General features: G+C 43.0%; 1 protein-coding gene across 2 annotated transcripts in view; it reads right to left on the reverse strand.

Moving 5' to 3' along the window:
* Nucleotides 1–195: 195 nt before the first annotated feature.
* LOC131184417 (acyl-CoA (8-3)-desaturase-like) overlaps nt 196–24,276 on the reverse strand; it is a 41,948-nt gene continuing 17,867 nt past the window's right edge. For both annotated transcript variants that reach the window (XM_058155650.1, XM_058155654.1), the window contains exons 3-13: nt 19,221–19,418; nt 14,617–14,718; nt 11,910–12,038; nt 9,177–9,234; nt 8,501–8,577; nt 5,734–5,831; nt 4,187–4,283; nt 2,014–2,093; nt 1,721–1,846; nt 1,489–1,583; nt 196–714 (exon numbers count right to left, since the gene is read on the reverse strand). In XM_058155650.1, the coding sequence (XP_058011633.1) occupies nt 1,493–1,583; nt 1,721–1,846; nt 2,014–2,093; nt 4,187–4,283; nt 5,734–5,831; nt 8,501–8,577; nt 9,177–9,234; nt 11,910–12,038; nt 14,617–14,718; nt 19,221–19,418 (1,056 nt within the window). In that variant the 3' untranslated portion in view covers nt 196–714; nt 1,489–1,492. The remainder of the gene's footprint in view (nt 715–1,488; nt 1,584–1,720; nt 1,847–2,013; nt 2,094–4,186; nt 4,284–5,733; nt 5,832–8,500; nt 8,578–9,176; nt 9,235–11,909; nt 12,039–14,616; nt 14,719–19,220; nt 19,419–24,276) is intronic.

Consider the following 24,276-nt stretch of genomic DNA (forward strand, 5'->3'; position numbering starts at 1 on the left):
GCACCATGCCCTCTGAGGTGGATTCTGAGTGTCAACAAGGCCTCACCTGGCAGATTTCATGTCCTCCACTATGATTAAGAGTTAGAATAATTAATGAATATCCCCAAAAGGAAGCAGCTGTGTTGTTCATTTTAGCAAATGGAGTAAGGCAGAATTAGGCACGGTGGCATGAAAGAAATGACTGAGCCACTGGTTTATTTATTTTATTTGTTTGTTTGTTTATTTATTTATTTTTACTTATTTATTTCTTATTTATACTACCCATCACCTATCTGAAGTGATTCTGGTTTTGTTCTTGCTTCTTCATTATCCCAAGAGATGGTTAAAATCACAAGTTCAGATTTCACTTCAGCTTTTTATATACAATTATCTCTGCTTTCCCACCTCAGAGAGTTATCAAAAAAACGCTATAAACCAGAATAAAACAATGTCCAATAATATTTCACATAAATAGTAGAAGTATTGAATACTATATAAACATTCAAGTATCAACAGGAATTATCAAATGGTTTTCCAAAATTGTAAGGAAAAACTGAACATTTGACTCCGGAATAGAGGGAGAGGAAGGGGAAGGGAGCCCATTTCTGGTAGCATCACAGGAAGAAGATGGTCCTGACTTTACAGCTAATGGAAAAGCTCCTGGAGGAAGGTCTCCACCAGTCTTTACTTCTTCAAATGAATATAGGCAGCCAGTCATGAGAACTCAATGAACCACTGTCAAGAATGAAAAAAAGACTCATTAAAGAAACTCAGATTGGAAAGTGCTTCACAATGATTGCTGATCATTACACAATGTTGGATCTTGCAAAGTATAATTGTTTCTCACTCCAAACTAGAGTGGTGGTGTCCCACTGGAATGACCTGGGTGGGTGTATGACAGGTGCAGTTAATCAGGGTCTAAAAGTGATGGCAACATTAGACAAGCCAAAGAAGTAATTGAAGGCTTATCAGCTCCTTTGTCAAAGTTCCCACCTACTTAAAGCAAAACAATCTTTGTGTCATTTCCCTTTTCCGAGTTTTGTACCAATCAACACAAAGTGAGAGTTCTCAAGAGGTGCATTGAAACAACTTTCCACTCAGCCTCCGGTTGCCTCTCATTCATAAATAGTGATACTCAGAGGTATTCAAATCCTGATGTCTCTGCTAAAAAAGGGGACTAAAGAGGTGATCAATTCATTATTGGATTAAAAGTCCAATTTAAAGTCCATAATTAAAACTCATCCTTTCTTTCTTTTTTTTTAATTTTTTTATTACTTTTTTCCAACAAACAAAAAAGAAAATACATTATTACACCCTTGTGCTATACATAAAAAAAGGAAGATTTGGGTCTTCGGATATGTCCTCATGATTGCCAAAATCCCCGTTCTCAAGGTACAGGTACCGAAGCGTCCAATTTTCCAAGCGCATAGTCCACGAATCAAGTGGTGTGTATAAAGAAGTTATTTTCTGGAAGACTTGGAAACCATTCGAAAACTCATCCTTTCTTACCAAGTTAATGTACTTCTGTTGCTGTCTGAACATCTCCCACTCCCAATTCATGGAGATAAGCTTCCTGCCAGTCCTGCCCATATTCCTTCAGGCGACTGCAGAAAGAGAAAGGAGAAGAAGATTGAAGCAGTGAGAACATCTTCACCAGGCAATCTTTTTTGTGCTCTTTCTGCTGCAACCTTTTCTGGATAAGCCAGTGCCCAAGAGGAGCCTCCCTCACCCATGAACTTACTGCAATATATCTGCAAAAGCCGTGAGGATGGGCTTGCACTCATAGTGAACACCATGCTTGGCACAAAGAGATCTCACCAGAGGAGCCACCTTGTAATAATTATGTCGAGGCATGGTGGGGAAAAGACTGCAAGAAGAAAAGAGGGTGTCAGGTGACAATCCCAGAACTTTTGCTAGGTCCAAAACATGACAGATCTGCTTAACATCAGCCATGTGTGGTGTATGACTACCCTGAAGGTCTCCCCCTCCCACATACACTTCTATGGCCTTGTTTCTTCTCTAGCTCATACTCACTGATGCTCAATCTGGAAGTTCAGGTGCCCAGTGAACCAGTCATTGAACCAGGAATGGTCAACATTACATGTTGCTGCAAGCTAAAGGAGAAAGAGACAGTGGGTGAAGTCCTCCCGTTGGCCCTTTTCTTTTCAACCATTGTTGCTTCCTATCATAGGGAGGCTCTGTAGCAAGTAACTCTTATTCTTGGCTTGTGGGTCTGGACTTCTGTTTGGTTTCTCTTTGTTCCTTCTGGGTTTTCTTAACATTTGAATGTAAACATTTGACTCCAGCCAGCTCTAATAGACAATGTACCTTGTGCCTAAGGATTGGCACTGAAATCTTACACATCAGACATGCACAATTTGAGGGTCCAAGAACAATTGTTATCTTAATTTGATAGAAGAAAAGGAGAAAAGAAAGAGAATGTTTTAAAATATAAGTGTTGTGTCTGCGGGCCCCGAGCTGGGCTTCCTGGCAGAGAGTGACTCGGAGAGTGAGGGGGAAGAGCTGACAGGGCTTCCCTCTGCAGAATCTTCCTCTCTGGCTCCGCTCCAGATTCCAGAAGCAGGCCAGGTGGAGGAGTAGGAGCGGACACGGCCTCTTTCCCCTGACCCCTCCTTTCCCCTGGCAATGCCCCAAGAGCCAGCTGAGGAGGATCAATCGTGGCTAGATGCAAGGCAGTGATGCTGAATGTAGCATGCGCAGCAAAAGAAAGGAAGGGGCCGACCCAGGGAGTGCTGAGTCACGGAGCCACACTCCACAGGGTATAAAAGTGGGTGGAGCTGCCTTTGGGCTCCGTGACGGACAAAAACTGACTTTTGGAAACTTCGGCTGCCTTATTGCAAGACTCTGGAATTGGCTTTTCGGATTTCTGTTTACTTCTGAACTCTGAGTTGCTCCAGCAACAGACCGCAGTACCATTAAAGAGACAAGAAGGACTTGGCAGGCAATCACAGGTTCATTGCCAGAGCTGATATCTGTAGCAAGAATAAATTGCTGGCAAATACAGTCAGCTCGTGTGTCTTCTGGGGAGTGGGGCAGAACAATAAGACTGGAAAGTAGGCATTTATCTTTAGCTTTAAGTACAGTAAATAGAAATGAAAGTGAGAACCAGTTTAATGTAGTGGTTAAGGCATCAGACTACAAACTGGAAGACTGTGAGTTTTAGTCCTGCTTTAGCCACAGATGATTACAGATAAGGAGAAGGTTTTCACCTGCTGTCTCTGTGTCTGTTTCTTACGTGGCCTGTGATTAATTAAAGAAGGGTATTTTCTTTTTCTCTCTCACACTTCCCTCTCTTCAAGATGTAGTTCAGATAGAAGTCTGAAGTTTCCATAAATTGAACTTTGAACTGCTTGCATTTGTTGATAGCTGAGATTATATGCTACATCCAAGACAATAATACTGTGAGCAATTTTTAATTGGAGCTGTCTGTTAGTTATTATTTTGCATACATTCAGCAGATCCTTTAAAACTGATCTTGTTCAACTCAAATCTCCAACAATGTGAATACCTGCTATATATGCTAATCCATATGTCATGTCCCAGACATATAATTTGGGTATATACCGTTCTCTGGCACCATCAAGTGGCTGTATTGTTTGGAAGCTGACTTTGCCCTTTAAGGGTCGTCTATCTATCAATTCTCACTCCAAAAAGAAGTGCATCCCGGGAAGCCAGACTTTAGCATGGAGAGGAACCAGAAGCATCAGGAAGAAACAGCCTAATCTGTGACACACGTTCATCTGAGGACAAAAATCCACATCCCATACATACAGCATTTCTGATGAGATTTAGATTTATTTGTATTTGTTAATTGTTACAGTCACCAGTCACCAGCAACTCAGCACTGCTTATTTTGTATTTGGTTCTTATTGTATGTATTTCTATTTTTACCAGTTTCACCCATCCTGTTTCTTTAATAAAGCAACCAAATCTACCCACATGTTCTGTTTTATTGGAGGATAGGTGGGTTTAACTGCATGTCCAGCTGCAAACAGAGTAATGTGTAGCAAGAATAGAACATAGAAAAACTTAAGTTCTTGTTCCTTCCCAAATGATATCACTGGAATGTTTTAGTGGTGAGCATGTCAACATCAAACCTCTGTTCAACGTCTATGTGCCCCAAAGCATGAATGGATTAAGTAAAAGAAAGATGGTGCCTCTGAACAGAAAATGGAAATGTTCTTACCTGGGAAGAGACCCAGTCCAGATTCTGGTCATAATTGATGTTCATTGGAATGTGATTCATTTGAGAGACCCACATAAACCATGTGCTTTCTAGGAACCTGCGGAAGTAAGTAATTTTGAGAAATGAAATTATTAGAAAATTTTACAATTTTTTTCATTGTTTTTATCATCATTACAATTGTTATCATCTTTGCTGACAAACCTCTCTTATCTTCTGATTTGATCTGTTGATTTTGCTCTTACAAGTCCACCACTTTTTTCAGTGTTTGTTTTTCAGTGGAAGGCAAGTAACTAAAGGTGAGGGAATAACTTAGTGTTTCTGTTACCCAGGAAGGTATTTATTTAATTATACTTCAAATGTCCAAGGCCTTCCAATGCACAAAGAACCATAATTCCCAGGGATATAAGCACCATGGGAATCCTGATGTCAGAGACCATCACACCCCTTCGCCAGTTATAGTCTTCTATTACTGTTATATTTCAATTCAGGATGGAGGACTTGCCCAATACTCCTTGCTCCTATTTTCCTCACAACTACCTTAGGATGGAGGTATGTTGGACTGAGAGTTTGTGACTGGTCCTGGCCAGCTTGCATGCCTAGGGCAGACCTGGAACTTCCTTTTGTGTTCTAGGTCAAAACCTTCATCACTGCCCCAAACTGGCTCTTTGCTGACCTATTGTCTATGGATCACCATTTTGCTGGTGCCAAAAGGCAGGTTTTTAAGAAATAAAGAGAAAATGTAAAATTTCCTCTAGGTAATCTTGACTCCTGATGACTTCATGAGTATAAAGGTGCTTTGGAGGGTGAGGGAATGCAGACATGGTTTCCCATTGCCTTATACTGAAACACTTTTAAAAACACTTTAAGGTAAAGGTAAAGGTTCCCCTTGCACATATTTGCTAATCGTTCCCAACTCTAGGGGGCGGTGCTCATCTCCCTTTCAAAGCCGAAGAGCCAGCGCTGTCCAAAGACATCTCCGTGATCATGTGGCCGTCATGACTAAACGCCAAAGGCTCACGGAACGCTGTTACCTTCCCACCAAAGGTGGTCCCTATTTTTGTATTTGCATTTTTACGTGCGTTCGAACTGCTAGGTTGGCAGAAGCTGGGACAAGTAATGGGAGCTCACCCCGTTATGTGGCACTAGGAATTCGAACCACTGAACTGCCGACCTTTCGATCGACAAGCATCTTAAAAGTTTAGAAACTTTTTAAAAACTTTCTACTGTAGTATTCAGGCCTGATATATCCTGGTGGTCTCTTATGTAAGTATTAATTGGGTTTGGCCCTCATAAGTTTCTGCCTTCTGCTGTGATTGGTGCTGTATTAAGATATTGCAGTGTCAAGGTCATATATGTAATATATTGCATATCTGATCAAAGACCTAACCACTTTTTCTTGTGATTCATGATTCAGACATTGTAGCAATTGTCCTTTTTCAGACTGGCAAGATCATGGGCACCACTCCCTTATTCCAAGCACACGTTTTGTACATCAATTATATGCAGAGGGGGCAGCAGTGCAGTTGAGAATTCTCCACAGTTCCTACCTGGCAAGCCAGTAATATGCCATGAAGGTCTTGAATCCCATTAAAGGAATGAACATGAGGCACATACGGAAATTGTAGAATATAATAATAGCAAGATCCTGGCCCAAAAAAGAGAGGAGAGAGTAAAAAGGATGGGAAAATGTAGCTTCTGTCAGCTTCCTAATTGCTTTATGCAAATAGATTGATTTTAAAATACATTATGTTGTATGACTCAGATCATTAGCTCAGTGATGTCAAACTCGAGGTCCGCGGGCCTGATGCAGCCCACGGGGTGCTTAGATCCGGCCTGTGAGGCTGTCTTGGAAACAGCGAAGGACTGGCCCATGGTGCCTCTGGCAGTGAAAACAGCTTGGGAAGACCACAGGCGGGCTGCAAAAGGTTGTTGCAGCCAAAAATAGAACTTGCGTGAGCGGCACACGACCCTCCCAAGCTCCGTTTTCACTGGCAGAAGTTTGCAGGAGGCTGTTGCAGCCAAAAACAAAACTTGGAAGCCTGTTTTCGCTGGCAGAGCTCTCAGGCCACCACAGGTGCCCCTGACATGAGTGATGTCGAGGTGGCCATGCCCACCATGGCCACAGCCCATGGCCCCCCAAGGTCAAACACAGTGCTGATGCGGCCCTCAATGAAATCGAGTTTGACACCCCTGGCTTAGCTTAACAAATAGGGAAATACCTTGCTGAAAGATCATATTTAAGTCATTGCATTGTAGCATAGCAGAATAATTCATTGGTCAGTTCTGTCCTGCCTCTGGTGGCTCAGACTGCTAAGACAGCCTGTTATTAACACAGCTGCTTGCAATTACTGCAGGTTCAAGTCCCACCAGGTCCAAGGTTGACTCAGCCTTCCATCCTTTATAAGGTAGGTAAAATGAGGACCCAGATTGTTGGAGGGGCAATAAGTTGACTTTGTATATAATATATAAATGGATGAAGACTATTGCTAACATAGTGTAAGCCGCCCTGAGTCTTCGGAAAAGGGCAGGAAATAAATGCAAATTAAAAAAAAGGAATATTACAAATGGGAGTATGCAGTGATCTATGACAATTGAGGGCAATAGCTTGGCCACACCTGCTTCATGCCACCACCCCCTTGGCTGCCCTTTCCCCAGTGCTCATCTTCTGTGACTTGACCCCTGTTGCTCCTCTCCCCCCTCACCCAGGCAATTTGCTGAGGGACAAATTGCCATGGCCAATTCACCACACAGGACAATTAGCCATACATCCTGGTGGCCAATCTGCATGTTGGGGGGTGGGCCTCTGTTTTCCCATTGGACACTGCATGCAAAGAGCACCAGGTGGGGCAGGAAGCAGTCTCGGGAACAGGTTATCTGCCCTCACAGCTGCTGCTTCTCCAGGTTCCTGCGCTGTAGGCTACAAATTATGTTCCGGAGAAGGCTGAGCGAGAACTGCAGTAAAGCCTTCCCACGGCCCCCCAGCATAGTGCAGATACAGGAGCATTTGTCCCCACTTGGCAGCAGCAAATGACCCCGGCTGCAAGACAAGGCAGTGCTTAAGGCTACCATCCCTCCTGTGGGGGAGGGGGTGTTCTTGCTGAAGTGCAGCAGCCGCTTCTGCAAAGAGGCACTAGGCCAGGAACTGGAGAAGCCAGGGAGTCATTCAGAAGGTATGCACACTCATTCCAAGGAGGCTTGTCTGGAGTGAGAGGGGCTGTTACCAGCACTTCTATTGGTTTTCAGAGAGCCACCACTGACCACATTGAAGTCCATGCCTCTTAAAATTGCCAGAGGGGAGCAACACTCCTGTAGAGCCCTCTCAATAAACCCCGCATTGAAGGGAGCCTCAAAATCAGCTCCCATAGAACCAGTCAGATCTGAGCCAAGACAAGAGGGGCTGGGGCTCCCTCCTTGCCCATCCAGCTGGGTTGGTGCAAGTGAATCAAGCATCACTCCAGAATTCAGGGCTCACAGCACTTTACAGAGCAGGTATTATAAAGCAGCATGGAGAGACAGCAGCAGTGTCGGGTGGGGAAAGCCAGGCAAGCTCCACACCCTGCCTGTTCCTCCTTCATCTGGGTGGACGTCTTCCTCCCCTGCAGCACAGCCCCTGGCCCCGCCCACTTGGCAAGCCATGCCAGCTTTTGCAAGCCGGTATCCACCACAGTTCCTGCACAAATTCCCCCTGCCCCCTTTCCCGCACAACAGGGGAGCTCCCTCTGGGGTCTCCCAACCAGAGCTAGGTGGGCAACAAGGGAGCTGCTGCCCCTTTTCCTGGTCTCAGACCTGAGCTGGTTCTGATGGCAACTGGTTTTGAGTCTCCCTTCAATGGGGAGTTTCTTGGGTGGGGCTCAGGTGCTTTATAGCAGTGTTGCTCCCCCATTTGGCAACTTTAAGAAGCTTGGACTCCTTTAAGAGGAGTGGTGGCTTCTCAAAAACCAATGGAGTTTCTATCTTGAGCCCCTCTTGCTCCAGGCCAATCTCCTCAGAAAGAGCATGTGACAGACACACCCCGGCTTCTCCAGTTCCTGGCCTCTCTGCAGAAGCAGCTGCCATGCAGCAGAGTAGCCCAAAAAAGAGCTGTTTCTGATGGGAGCTGGTTTTGAGGGCATAGTAGAAATGTATACAGCTAAAATACTAATGCTATCTTGTGTCTCCAATATCTGGAAAAAATTGGAATGGCATCTCCATCATCAAGGCAATGCCTCATCTCCCTTTTAGTGAGCAATGGTGATGCAATCACTGTTCCTGTTCCCCGAAACATACTGTCCCATAGCAGAAGGTATTATGTCTGCATCTCCGTCAATTACTTACACTCCACATTTTCTTCCGAATAACATAGCGAAATATGATTAACTGCACAAAAGCAACGAATGTTAAGGGGGCCAATACTGGAAAAAATGAAAACAAGAATGCAAATATGTGTGAATCACTCAAGATTATAAGCATTTCTGAGAGGTCCTCCTTCCTCCCCTATTTCCTACTGACTAATGAATTACTACTACAGATTTCCTCTATCTGCTGGGCCTTTCGCTCCATGTCATTACCACATTTTCTATATGGTGGATTACAATTCCAGTTTTTGGGGAGTTTTGGTCTCACATCCGGAGTGACTCATTTGGGGGGAAAAGCTGAATACTTTATCAAAACAATTTAGTTTTTGATCCCAGATATTCTCCTAAGCCATCTTTCTCCTAAGCTTCCATTGATTAATTGATTTAGCCAATTGATATAATTGTTCCTCTCACAAAAGGTGATTCTGAGTAGCTTACAAACATAATAACCGTGAAAACCATGTAACCATTCAAGAAACATTAAATAAAAATAAAAATAAAACCATGAAAATCCCCAAACCAGCAGAACAACTACCACTTAACCCCAGACAGCCCCTTTTAAGGCTCTCCATGGGATCTCCAAGGTTGATGGAAGAACTGATCCTGGTGTTTAGAGTTAATCTAACTTTTGGGTGCAAAATGGCAGAAGTACTCACAGGTAAAATATTTGTGCTGGTGCTGGTAAGGCATGTATTTCTTTTTCTTCTTTCCAAGCTGTAACAGAAACACATCAATTTAATAAAGGACAAAATAAACCACTCTTTAGGATAAACTTAATATTTATTTGTTTGTTTGTCAAACATGTACAAGGTAACAAGTATAAGTATGAACATAAACATGAACAAAGGAAGTAAATACTGATAAATGAAGGCAGTAAGACAGGGACGGTAGGCACACTGATGCGCTTATGCAGCACCCCTTAAGAACCTCTTAAGAATGGGGTAGACACGGTAGACAGTTTGAGATTGAAGCTGTGAGGGTTTGAGGCAGTAACAAAGGAGTCGAGTAGGGCATTCCAGGCATTGACCACTCTGTTGCTGAAGTTGTATTTTCTGCAATCGAGTTTGGAGCGGTTTACCTTAAGTTTGTATCGATTGTTTGCCCATGTATTATTGTGATTCAAGCTGAAGAAGTCATTGACAGGCAGGATGTTATTGCAGACAATTTTGTGAACTATGCTTAGATCGGACCACAGATGGTGCAGTTCCAGGTTGTCCAAGCCCAAAATTTTAAGCCTGGAGGCATAGGGAATTATTACTATTGTGAATAGAGGAGTGGAGTACTTTTCTCAAGAAATACCTTTGAACACGCTCACTTGTGTTAATGTGTGATATATGGTGTGGGTTCCAGGCAGTTGAGCTGTATTCGAGAACTGGTCTGGCATAGGTTTTGTATGCCCTAGTTAACAATTCAATATTACCAGAGAAGAAGCTTCACAAAATAAATTTAACAAATCTTAAAGCCTTTTTGGCAATGCTGTTACAATGAGCTCTGGGGCTTAGATCATTTGAGATAAGTGCTCCAAGTGTGAGGGTCATCTATGAGATCGTTTCCACCTAACTTATATTTGATGTTCTGATTTTTATTGCCAATGTGTAGGACAGAGCATTTGTTAGTTGAAATTTGGAGCTGCCAATTACGTGACCATTCTGACACATAGTCTAGGTTGCTTTGTAGGGCAGCAGCATTGTCGGTGGTGTTAAATAATTTTACGTCATCGGCGAAGAGGACGCAGCTGCTTTAATGTGATCACATAGGTCACTGATATAAAGCAGAAAAAGTGTGCCTAAGACACTGCCTTGGGGGACACCACTATTAACTGGTGCTGGATTTGATAGGACCCTCCCTGTTTTGACCATTTGCTGCCTGTTTGACAGGAACGTAGCTATCCACTTGTGCAGACGTCTGGAGATGCTATAAGAACTAAGCTTCAGCAGTAGTTTGTCGTGCAACACTGAATCAAAGGCTTTACAGAAGTCTATGTAAATTATACCTATTGCTTCACCCCGGTCAAGATGTGTGGTTCAAATGTTTCTGCAGTGTAGGAGCTGCAGATTACAGGACAGATTTTTTTCTGAAACCAAACTGCTTGTTAGAAAGCAGGTTGTTTGTTTCTAAATGGGGGGTGATGGATTGGTTTATAATTGATTCCATGACTTCACAGGTGACGCAACACATGAGATTGGTCTGTAATTTTCTACTAAACTAGGGTCTCCCTTTTTAAAAATAGATATGACTGTGGCTATTGACCATAAGTCGGGCAAGGAGCTGGTTCTGAAAGATAACCTCATAGATTGTGCTTAGAGGCTCAGCTAGGGTAATGGCAAGCTTTTTCAAGAAGTAGGCATTTAATCCATCAGGGCCAATAGATGGAGATGGCTTTAGGTTGCATAGTGCTGTTTCAACGTTAACTGCTGTAAAGTCAATACGTAGTAAGTCATTACAATTTGTTATGGTGCAACTGGGAAATGGGGGGCAGCTGCTGTTGCTGTCGACAAAGACTGAACTGAAGAAAGTATTAAAGACGTTGGCCTTAACAGCTTCATCGTTAGTCTTCCCCGTTAGGCCCTTTTAGGGGTGGGATAGATTTCGAGTCTTTGAGTTTGGCATTTATGAAATTGTAGAAAGCTGGGGGGTGGGGGGGAGAGGGTTGAAGTTTAACAGCTCCTCCTCCTGTCTGCAATGCCTCTCTTCTTCACAGTTCAGCTCAAGAACTGTAAAAAATGACTGGTTCTCCTCATGAAGGGCAGATTTTTTTCTGTGACTTTACATATGAAGTGACTTGATCTATCCCATCTGGGCAAAAATGAAAATGAAATAAGCAGTTTTAATAATCCTAGAGGGTGAAGAGTGCTTATTTGCAATACTAATTTTGGCATCATGAAAGTCATTGCTATGAAACTGGTTCTCTCTATAAATTTCTACATCGCTTGTTGTCTGTGGCCTTAAATATGAAGTGACCTCATTGATCCCATCTGGACAAAAGTGTATACCAGAGACAGGAAACTTTACTATGTCTAGTAGATGAAGAGTGCAGTAATATTTTTGTTTTCCTGGAAGCTCATAAATGTTGTGAATGACATAATACCATACAGATTAGAACAACCAAGGTTTTTTTCAAGTGTTTTTGCATTTAGCAGGGACATTTCAGTTTAGGAAGATTTTATTTATCTTTTGAAAATCTGCAGCAAATGACAAAGTGTATCTACTGCACTACATTGCTGAATCTTAGTGGTGGGAAACTGGAGGTTTGGGAAACTTCAAGCGGAAAAAAAATAAGGGGAATAGGGCACAGCATATAGCTCCCAAGCCCCTGGCTACCTGTGTCTGATTGCAAGATGTTCAGGCATTCTTACTATTTTGAATACGGTTACCTAAACTGTACTCACCTCCACAGAGAGGGACTTCCCTAAGCTGAAGAGAAATGGGTGCATATTGAGATCAGGATCCTTCAGGAAACAGTTCGGTTTGGCGTGATGCTGGTTATGCATGTCAGTCCACCAAGCCTTTGGCCCACCCTGCATAGAAAATGGTGAAGTGCATACATACATTCCAGTCTTCATTTGTTCTTTGGAAGAGCTATTACCATCTAAGTTATTCCTGATCTAGCTGCTTTCCAATGCCCACATTTCCACTCCCCCAATTGCTGGCACATTAGAAAAAGATAGAAATACAAAACTAACTGAGAAAATAGGGAAACTATGCAACCATCCTTTCCATTTTCAAGGGCATTAGGCTAATGGGACAATGGTGACAGTTATTCAACCTCTTCAACTAATGATTCCAGCATGAAATTGCTATGTTAGAAATAATCAGGAAGACAGATCCTAAAAACATATGATTTTTTTTCTCATTAGAGATGGTGAATTTACTTTGCAAGCTAGCAGAATTACATCACTCCCAAGTGCTGCTGCTAATTCCTGTAGTTGCACCGTTTACATCTGAATTTTGCATAGGTAAAGGTAAAGGTTCCCCTCGCACATACATGCTAGTCGTTGCCGACTCTAGGGGGGCGGTGCTCATCTCCGTTTCAAGGCTGAAGAGCCAGCGCTGTCCGAAGACGTCTCCGTGGTCATGTGGCCGGCATGACTCAACGCCAAAGACGCACGGAACGCTGTTACCTTCCCACCAAAGGTGGTCCCTATTTTTTCTACTTGCATTTTTACATGCTTTTGAAACTGCTAGGTTGGCAGAAGCTAGGACAAGTAATGGGAGCTCACACCATTACACAGCAGCACTAGGGATTCGAACCGCTGAGCTGCCGACCTTTCGATTGACATGCTCAACATCCTAGCCCCTGAGCCACCGCGTCCCTTGAATTTTGCATAGAGATACCATATACTATACTTGTTACAACTCCAGATCCTTTGGGCCTACTGTATGAAAGCAAGTTTGACACCCCTGCTCTATTACTTCCCTTTGTGAGCCCTATTTCTGGAGAACAGTAACTCTTCTACTTCAGGCTATTTTAGTTTCTGACACACAAACCATCTTTCCTCCCACACCACATCTCCAACACCACCACATTCATTTGCCTCTCTGCTCAGGTTTTATAAAAACCAGTTGCTGGGCTGGCTAAGGTGAGATCTTAAATGACAGAGCATCAGCAACCCAGATGCTGGCCATTTTGCAGGCAGCCTGTCATCTCATAGGAACACAGAACAGATGTAGAAATAATATCGAAATCTATATATATAAAAGCAAAAACCACTCATGCCATAATCACGAAATCTCCAGAACCGTAAAGCCTACAAACTTGAAATTTGCCACGTATGTTCCTCTTGGCTTCTAGGTGCTCACTAAGAAAGGATTTTTTGAAATGACCATCAGAGCATTAGTATTTTCTATATTATGATTAACAGGCTTTGATGCTAAGGAGTTCTACTCCCACTCCCCACCTCAAAAGAAATCTGTTCCAAATACAAAACACAAGCAGAGGTGAGGAGTTTCAATTTCAGTTTTACTTTCACAGCAGCAAGCAGGGGATAGGATAGGGAAGGCTTCTGTTGGGCAAGTTTGAGGGAGAGAAGAGGATAGGATAGGGGAGGTTTCTGTAGGGAAAGTGTTATAGTAGTAGAAGAAAAGCTATGGAAGAATAACTGAAGGACAGTGAAAAGGATGCAGTGAAGCTAGTACATTGTGAAGGCTTATTGGATACCAGAGAGATCAAACTGGCCTATAAGAAAGATCAAGGGAAAAATAGAAAAGAGACAAAGCAAAGTATTAATGGCCAGTACACAAAAAAAAAGCAGGCAAAGCAGAAAATACACCCTGGCAATTCCAAGAGCATGAAAATTTAAGAAAGATATAAAGGGACTAAGTTTGGTTGCACAAGACCAAGCCTTAAGAACAAATGCATGTGAAGAGAGAATTGAGAAGGCAGCAACTGAGAGCAAGCACCATCCGCAAAAAAACAAACAAACCTGAAGAAACAATAGACCACCTAGTTATCTGCAACAAGAAGACTGTACAGAGTGACTATAGAGAACAGCAGGTCAACATAGCAACAATGGTGCATTGGAATATTTGAAGGAAATATCATTTGCCTGCAATGGTAAGCAGCTAGTGCAACCATGAAACAACAAAAAAAGTAGTAGAAAATTAAGAATCTAAAGTGTTCTGGGACTTTAAAATTCAAATAGAGAAATACCTGCCATATAACACTTCAGACTTATCAAGTGTGCATAGGAAAGAAAAAGAAATTTGAACAGTGGACATTGCAGTACCTTGAGCTAGCAGAACAAAAGAGAAAGAACTGGGGGGAGGGGGAATTACCCAATAAAGATAGTACCAATAGTACCAGGCACCCTGGATGCAGTTCTAAAAGATCTGGAGCACCACTTGAACACCATCAGCATTGACAAAATCACCATCAATCAATTGCAAAAGGCAGCTTTACTTGGAACACTTTACATCCTGTGACAATATCTTTAACACCAGCAAAGAACATTCTACCTATCTCAGTCCTAAACATCTGGCTGATTGTGTGACCAACCATAATAATAAATTAAACATGAATGCAGTCCTAACAATTCTGGGTGACCAATAACAATTTAACTGATTTGAAAAAACCCACTTTCAGTTTTAAACTCTTACCTTAAGGACTCCCATCACAAAAATGTGAGCCAGTCTGTTCCATTTAGGCTTTTGAAAGACTGAAACATGCCCAAGATCATGTTGCAAGAAACCATATTGGATCTAGAAAACAAGAAGAACATGAATTGTATGAGACTTTTCTTTGGCCACATTCTCCATTTTTACGGATTCATTGCTCAGCTTAAACTACCATATTCTGAAATATCTATTTGAGAAGAATTTAAATTGGGAAGTACAACAGGAGCTATTTTATATAATGACATTGGCAAAGGAAATGTAAGCATCTTCATCCTACGGAAGGAAACTATATTGGTTCTGGAAAGCAAGAAGCAACACCACACTCTGTTAGTGAGAATTAAGTCCGATATGGCTGATATCCTTGTTCCCTTCTCTACTTTTTAGACAACTTTGTTTCCCAAAAAGTAGAGAAGGGAACAAGGGGATCAGCCATATTGGACTTAATTCTCACTAACAGAGATGAAATGATAGAAGGTGTTGAAGCTAAAGGAACCTTGGGGGCAAGTGATCACGCAATATTGGAATTCAACATTATGCAAACACAAGCAGTAGAACAAAGTCAAACTAGAGTCTTGGACTTCAAGAGAGCTAATTTCAATAAACTTAGGGAGAGCTTAAGAAGGATTCCATGGATGAGAATCCTCAAGGGGAAAACAACTCAAGAAGCTTGGGAAATTTTGAAAAGTGAGATTATAAAAGCCCAGTCTAGCACAATACCAATTTTTTTTTTATTTGAATTTATATCCCGCCCTTCTCCGAAGACTCAGGGCGGCTTACACTGTGTTAAGCAATAGTCTTCATCCATTTGTATATTATATACAAAGTCAACTTTTATTCCCCCAACAATCTGGGTCCTCATTTTACCTACCTTATAAAGGATGGAAGGCTGAGTCAACCTTGGGCCTGGTGGGACTTGAACTTGCAGTAATTGCAAGCAGCTGTGTTAATAACAGACAGACTTAGTCTGCTGAGCCACCAGAGGCCCTACCAGTGCAGAAGAAAAATAATAGATCTCAAAAGAAACCAGCATGGATGCATAAAGAACTATCTGACAAATTGAAAGACAAAAAGGACACGTATAAAAAGTGGAAAGAGGGGCAAATAACTAAGACAGAATATCAGCAAATAGCCCGAGCCGGTAAAGATGAAGTGAGGAAAGCTAAGGCTCACAATGAACAAAGGCTAGCAAACAAAAGTAAAAAATAACAAAAAAAGCTTCTTCCAACATGTTAAAAACAAGAAAAAAGTCAAGGAAACAATTGGCCCATTGCTGGGAGAAAGTGGCAAGAAGGTGACAAGCAACAGGGAGAAAGCAGATCTGCTTAACTCATTTTTTGCATCTGTCTTTACACAAAAGGAAAAAAACAATCCAACCTATCAAAAACAGCACCACAAAAAACAGATTTAACAAGTTAAAATAGGGGAAAAAATGGTAAGTGAACATCTGTCTACCCTAGACGAGTTCAAATCACCAGGACTGGATGGTTCTGAAGGAACGGGCAGACGAAATCTCAGAACCACTTAACTATATCTTTCAAAGATCCTGGAGCACAGGGGAACTGCCAGAGGACTGGAAAAGAGCTGATGTAGTTCCCATCTTCAAAAAAGGGGGAAAAAAAACAGATCCAGGAAACTACAGACCTATCAGTCTGACCTCAATACCAGGGAAGATTCTGGAAAAGATAATCAAGCAATGAATCACTGAACACCTAGAAGCAAACAAAGTAATAACCAAAAGCCAACATGGGTTTGTCAAAAACAGATCATGCCAGACTAATCTTATTGCATTCTTTGACAAAGTGACAAAATTAGTGGACCGAAGGAATGCTGTCGATATAATTTTCTTGGACTTCAGTAAAGCATTTGATAAAGCAGACCATAACCTACTACTAGATAAAGTAGAAAAATGTGGGTTAGACAGCATCACCACCAGATGGATTCGTAACTGGCTGACCAACCGTGCTCAACGTGTAGTCCTCAATGGAACTACATCCACATGGAGGGAAGTATGCAGTGGAGTACCCCAAGGCTCTGTTTTAGGCCCAGTACTCTTCAACATCTTCATCAATGACTTGGACGAGGGGATAGATGGGGAACTCATTAAATTCGCAGATGACACCAAGCTGGCCAACACTCCAGAAGATAGGCTCAAGATACAGAAGGATCTTGACAGACTTGAACGTTGGGCGCTATCTAACAAAATGAAATTCAACAGTGAAAAAAGTAAGGTTCTACATTTAGGCCAAAAAAACAAAATGCACAGGTACCGTATATGTGGTACCTTGCTCAATAGTAGTAACTGTGAGAGGGATCTTGGAGTCCTAGTGGACAACCATTTAGATATGAGCCAGCAGTGTGCAGCAGTTGCCAAAAAAGCCAACACAGTTGTGGGCTGCATAAACAGAGGGATAGAATCAAGAACACGTGAAGTATTAATACCACTTTATAATGCCTTGGTAAGGACACACTTGGAATATTGCATTCAGTTTTGGTCGCCATGATGTAAAAAAGATGTTGAGATTCTAGAAAGAGTGCAGAGAAGAGCAACAAAGATGATTAGGGGACTGGAGACTAAAACATATGAAGAACGGTTGCAGGAACTCGGTATGTCTAGTTTAACGAAAAGAAGGACTAGGGGAGACATGATAGCAGTGTTCCAATATCTCAGGGGTTGCCACAAAGAAGAGGGAGTCAAACTATTCTCCAAAGCACCTGAGGGTAGAACAAGAAGCAATGGGTGGAAACTAATCAAGGAGAGAAGCAACTTACAACTAAGGAGAAATTTCCTGACAGTTAGAACAATTAATCAGTGGAAGAACTTGCCTCCAGAAGTTGTGAATGTTCCAACACTGGAAATTTTTAAGAAAATGTTGGATAACCATTTGTCTGAAATAGTGTAAGGTTTCCTGCCTGGGCAGGGGGTTGGACTAGAAGGCCTCCAAGGTTCCTTCCAACTCTGTTGTTGTTGTTGTTGTTGTTCTGACAGAATACACAGCAAACTAGATAACTATGCTGGATTTCGTATCACAGATCACTAGTCGAACACTTCCCAAGCGTTTATGACTGTGTTATATATCGGTGAATTATGGGAGCAGATCCCAGTAAGATGGCCTTCTGCAGCTGACCAATGGTGATCTTGTCAGCGCCAATCGTCTTTAAGTGCTTTCCTAGGTCTTTAGGCACAGCTCCCAGTGTGCTGAGTGCCACTGGAACCACCTGCACTGGTTTATGCCAGAGTCTCTGCAATTCAATTCTCAAATCTTGATATCTGGTAACTTTTTCAAGTTGTTTCTCATCGATTCTGCTGTCACCAGGTATAGCAATGTCGACTATCCACACTTTTTTCTTTTCCACAATCGTGATATCTGGGGTATTGTGTTCTAAAACTTTATCAGTATTATCAGTATTCGGAAATGCCACAATAGTTTTGCATGCTCATTTTCAATCACTTTTTCAGGCTTATGATCCCACCAGTTCTTTGTTACAGGCAGATGGTAGTTGTGACACAAGTTATTGTTGTTGTTGTTGTTGTTGTTGTTGTTGTTGTTGTTGTTGTTGTTATTATAACACCAAGTGTATGTGGTTTTTTCCCCAAACAAGATCTTGGTTTCTAAGGCCTGGTTGCTTTGTTTAAGCATTCATTTGTGAAGTACTTGCATTTATAAACTCAATAACAGCTAATTATGTACCAATATTAGCAAAAAAAGTTAAACAGAAATGTAAGCACATTTATCCTAAGTGTTATTGATTCCTAGAAGGCTAAGATGAACAGTTATACCTTCCAGTAAGGCCATGTCCTGCAGAATGCTTTGCATTACATTTCAAAGACATCTACACATTTAAATGAACCTTTTTATAGTTTTCTTATGTATGATGTACACGGAAGATGGCATTTAATTTTGTTGTACGAGGTGCAATGACAATAAAGTAAACTAAGCATTAAACTACACATTTAAATGAAACTTTTAAATATAATGGAAACAGGATAGGAGCAACATTCTGTCCGGAATCATCTTTCAGGGGAGATGGACAGCATAAGAGTTTAATAAATAAGTAAAGTAAAATAAATAAATTCCCATCAACTCCCACAGGGCTGCTGTATTGATTTCAGGCCTCCAGCCACATGAACAGGATGTGATCCTCAAATTTTTAGCATAAATGTAACCATTTTCAGAGTGAATAAGGCCTCCGTTTATGATAAATGTTGGGATAGCTGACCCCACTACATAGTTGTTAGCCTTTACAAGCTATAGCAGTGAGGCAGGTTGAAGTTAACTAAAAAGGTCTCCAACAGCTGCACTGTAATATTTAGGTATGTGGTGTGGATGTATCACATGAGAGGGGATTCTATTTGCCAACTCTCCCCTGGTAGCCCAAGCATATTTCTGCCCACAAACTCTGTTAACATTGAGATTCCCCCTCTTTGTTTTGAATGAACGGAGCCAGTGGGAATTGCAATTGATTCTGGTCTGCATGGTCAGAGATAGAAACTCACTAGTAGATTACTTGTGGAGTGGTGAATATTACTATATGACTAAATTAAGTATGCTAAAGACTTAATTAGACTCTGCAATATAAAGAGTTACCTGTGCAACAGTGAGCATTGCTACTCCAATAAGGAAAGGCACCCAAGATTTTCCAAAGTACCAGATGGTGACCCAGGATGCCACGTCCAACAGGAAAGCATGCAGAAACATGAAGGCAAAAAAAGGAACACTGGACTTCAAGAGTCCCATCTTCTTCACTTTTGTGCGTAATTCATGAAAATCATGTACCAGCATTTCCTATGAGAAATGGTGACAGTTAATTATGTCCCCAGCAACTGATTTCTCATCCATGTTCAATAACTGCTGCATTTTCACCTTTCCATGAAATCACAAAGGCAATAAAAGTTATACCCAGCTGTTTATTTGTATCTGAGTCAATATTTCAGCAGGTACATGTGAAAAGTACTTTCTGCTGCCTCCTCATCTTAACTTTAGCCGGTACAAATTGGGTAGGGGCAATTCAAAGAAATTAGTGAAGGTGCCCTAATTATCACAAGGTGAATGAGCAATTATGACAAGGTGAATGAGGCTCACTGCAGTTTATTTATTTATTTATTTATTTATTAAATTTGTATACCGCCCTTCTCCCGTAGGACTCAGGGCGGTTCACAGCCAAGTAAAAAATACACAATAAATACAATTAAAATACAATTTAAAAACCTTATTAAATTGGCCAGAATTAAAATTTAGAACTAAAACCCATAAAAAACCCATAAACTAAAAAACTAACCCAGTCCAGCGCAGATGAATAAATGAGTTTTAAGCTCATGAAAGGTTCGGAGGTCCGGAAGTTGACGAAGTCCTGGGGAGTTCGTTCCAGAGGCGGGAGCCCCACAGAGAAGGCCCTTCCTGGGTGTCGCCAGACGACACTGTCGCGCCGACGGCACCCTGAGGAGTCCCTCTCTGTGAGGCGCGGGTCGGTGAGAGGTATTCGGTAGCAGCAGGCGGTCCCGTAAGTAACCCGGCCCTATGCCATGGAGCGCTTTAAAGGCGTTCACCAGCACCTTGAAGCGCACCGAAGGCCACAGGTAGCCAGTGCAGCCTGCGCAGGATAGGTGTCACTCGGGAGCCACGAGGGCTCCTCAATCACCCGCGCAGCTGCATTCTGGACTAACTGTAGCCTCCGGATGCCCCTCAAGGGAGCCCCATGTAGAGAGCATTGCAGTAATCCAGACGAGACGTCACAAGGGCGTGAGTGACTGTGCATAGGGCATCCCGGTCTAGAAAGGGGCGCAACTGGCGCACCAGGCGAACCTGGTGGAAAGCTCTCCTGGAGACGGCCAGGTGGTCTTCAAAAGACAGCCGCTCATCCAGGAGAACGCCCAAATTGCGCACCCTCTCCATCGGGGCCAGTGACTCGCTCCCGACAGTCAGCCGCGGACTCAGCTGACTGTACCGGGATGCCGGCATCCACAGCCACTCCGTCTTGGAGGGATTGAGCTTGAGCCTGTTTCTCCCCATCCAGACCCGTACGGCTTCCAAACACCGGGACAGCACTTCGATAGCTTCATTGGGGTGGCCCGGTGTGGAAAAGTACAGCTGGGTGTCATCAGCGTACAGCTGGTACCTCACACCGAAGCCACTGATGATCTCACCCAGCGGCTTCATATAGATGTTGAACAGAAGGGGCGAGAGAATCGACCCCTGCGGTACCCCACAAGTGAGGCGCTGGGTGACCTCTGCCCCGTCACCACCGTCTGCGACCGGTCGGAGAGATAGGAGGAGAACCACCGATAAACGGTGCCTCCCACTCCCAATCCCCCCAGCCGGCGCAGCAGGATACCATGGTCGATGGTATCGAAAGCCGCTGAGAGGTCTAATAGGACCAGGGCAGAAGAACAACCCCTTTTCATCAAGTTCTTTCCTTATCTACTTTTCTTTCTACTTTCTACTGATCTAATTTATCAGCTGGGCTCCCACAAGCCACTTTCCTCTCTATTGTCCCATACAGAGTTCTTCCCTGCAGTATACAACCATGGTTACAATTATTGTGAAAAGCCATCTCAGTTTAAAGGGCTACCTTGTTCTCCAAGCAAGATAGGCAAGGAGACGGAGAGGTAAAACAGGGGTGTCCCAAGGTAGTTCAGTCTATGAATAGATCAACTCTGGTTTGGCATTCTATATGAAATGTCTTTTCTATGGGATCTTTTTGCTTTCACACTCCTACTTTCTCCATTATTGCTCCTGACACATAACCATGTAAATACACCCTCTTCTTTTTTTCTCATAGATAGCCTTGAATTCCTTTCTCCTTCCTTTCCAGCCTTCAGGCCTAAGAGCTCAAGAGGCAGCTACACTGCCAAACTACGTTTTTCAGACATAAACACTAGATAAAACACTCTGTTCTTTTTAAGGAAAAGAAATAACCATGAAGGGTTTCTCTGAGGCTAGATCCCATAGAAACGCTCTGTGCGGCCCTCCCAATCTTTGAGACTGCAGTGGCTCCCTAAATGAGAAAGCTGGCTGCAAGATGAGGGGAGCCAGGAACAGAAAAGGCAGTGGAGGCAGGAGTGCAAAGCAAGCGAGTGAATCTTTGACTTGCCAGCTGGCCTCTTTATTTCCCCTCATTCCCGAGGCAGCGATCTGGAATGGCAGGGGCAGCACACACAGCTGCCTCTTCTCTCACCGTGCAATCTTTGAGACTGCGGCTCCCTAAAGGTAATGGTGCTATGACAGCCGGGGGGTGTGGGGGCAGTGCAGGTGGGCCAAAGTGGCAGTAGCAATGGCTGAAGCCTTAGTGTACAGGAGTGAAGCATGAGTTGCCTTTGCGCTGCCCATACCTCCTTCGTCATGATACATTTGCACCAACTGGTGGCGCCCAAAGTGGCCCTCAGTTCCCATCACTTTGGCTGAAGGTGGAAGCCGCAGCCGGTGTCAGTCCTAGCATTGCTGTCCATCGCAGCTAGGAATCTTAAATAAAGCTGAGAATGAAAGTGTCAAGGTTCCAGAAAAACCTCTTCTGCATAAAAAAAACTCAGAAGCCATTGTCTTTCAGAGTTTCCTCATGCTTTACTAGCATGAGGAAACTGGCACACGATGAGTGGAATTCCAAAACTGAACTTCCGGATTCTTTTCCCCAGTTATACAAACCCCAAGAGTCCCATCCCCTGACCCCTTTGCTGGTCACATGGTCCCACGTTCTCCCAGTTCATTCGAATATCTTCCGCCACTCTTCCTGTAGATGTGAACACCATCCGACCTTGACCGCTTGAAGAATGTTACCATACCCCTAATAATGCAAGATGTTAGGGAAAGAGAGGGTTTAAAAATGCCTAACTTGAAATTGTACTATGATGCAGTTGTTTTAGCTTTAATTTCTGATTGGATTAATTTAACAGAGGAAAGGATTTTGAATATAGAAGGTTATGGTTTGTTATATGGATGGCATGCATATGTAATATATGACAAGAAAATTGATAAGACATTTAAGAATAATATGGTCAGAAGTGCTTTGTTGAGGATTTGGAAAAAATATCAATATAAGTTAGATGGAAAGATACCAATATGGACCATCCCCAGACATATGATAGAGAATATAAATATATTACAAAAAATGGAGATTATCACTTACAAAGAGCTTTTGACTATGGAAAAAGGGGAATTACAGTTAAAATCTAGAGAGAAATTGAGGGATGAAGGGAGAAATTATACATGGTTCCAGTATGGACAATTGCAATCTAGATGGAAAATAGATCAGAAAATTGGTATAAGGCAAAGTGATGATAATTTGGTAAAACAAATAAAAGATCAAGGTCAACAGCATATAAAGAGATTATATAATGTATTGGTTGAAATTGATTCAGAAATGGAGTTGGTTAAAGATTGTATGGTAAAATGGGCACAAAATTTTCAACAACCTATAATGTTAGAAACATGGAAAAAATTTGGGTGAGGAATGTTAAATTCACGCAAGCACAAAATTTTAAGAGATAATTTTTATAAAATGTTTTATAGATGGCATTTAGATCCTAAAAAACTTTCATGTATGTATCCAAATGTGAAAGCAAAATGTTGGAGATGTGATTGTGAGGATGCTACCTATTATCATATATGGTGGACTTGCAAAAAAGTTAAAGCCTTTTGGATTAAAATATGGTGGATTATGCAGAACATTTTGAAAAAGAAGATCAAGTTTGTTCCACAGTTCTTTTATTAGGAATAATTCCTCACCGCCTCTTTCAAGGCGGCCGGAAAGACTCCTCCAACAAGGAAGCACTCGTAATCCCTGAGCCAGCCTCGTGTCACCTCCTGAGTGGCCAGCACCAGCCAGGAGGGGCACGGGTCCAGTAAACATGTGGTGGCATTCAGTCTACCCAGCAACCTGTCCATGTCCTCGGGAGTCACAGGGTCAAACTCATCCCACACAACATCACCAAGACCGCCCTCAGACATCCCGTCCGAATCACTACAATCTTGGTCCAAGCCGTCCTTCAGCTGAACGATTTTATCGTATAGATAACCGTTAAACTCCTCAGCACGTCCCTGCAACGGGTCATCCCGCTCCCCCTGGTGAAGGAGGGAGCGGGTCACCCGAAACAGGGCAGCTGGGCGGTTATCTGCCGATGCAATGAGGGAGGAGGCGTAGGAACGCCTCGCTTCCCTCAGTGCCACTAGGTAGGTCCTAGTATAGGATCTAACTAGTGTCCGATCAGCCTCTGAACGGCTGGACCTCCAGGAGCTCTCTAGGCGTCTTCTCCGGCGTTTCATCCCCCTCAGCTCCTCGGAGAACCAAGGAGCCGGTTGGGATCTACGCCGGGTCAGAGGCCGCAAAGGCACGACACGGTCTAAAGCCCCAACCGCAGCCCGTTCCCAGGCTGCAGCTAGTTCCTCGGCCGTGCCGTGAGCCAGACCCTCAGGAAATGGCCCAAGCTCCGTCCGAACCTCTCAGGGTCCATCAGGCGCCTGGGACGGTACCGACGTAATGGTTCCGTCTCCCTGCGGTGTTGGGTAGCGGTCAGAAAGTCCAGGCGAAGGAGAGAGTGATCTGACCATGACAAAGGTTCAATGACTATTTCCTTTAAGTCCAGATCTCTCAACCACTGACCAGAGACAAAATCAGGTCCAGTGTGCCACCCCGATGTGAGTGGGGCCATCC

The sequence above is a fragment of the Ahaetulla prasina genome, chromosome 1, assembly GCF_028640845.1.
Source record: "Ahaetulla prasina isolate Xishuangbanna chromosome 1, ASM2864084v1, whole genome shotgun sequence".
Taxonomy (NCBI): domain Eukaryota; kingdom Metazoa; phylum Chordata; class Lepidosauria; order Squamata; family Colubridae; genus Ahaetulla; species Ahaetulla prasina.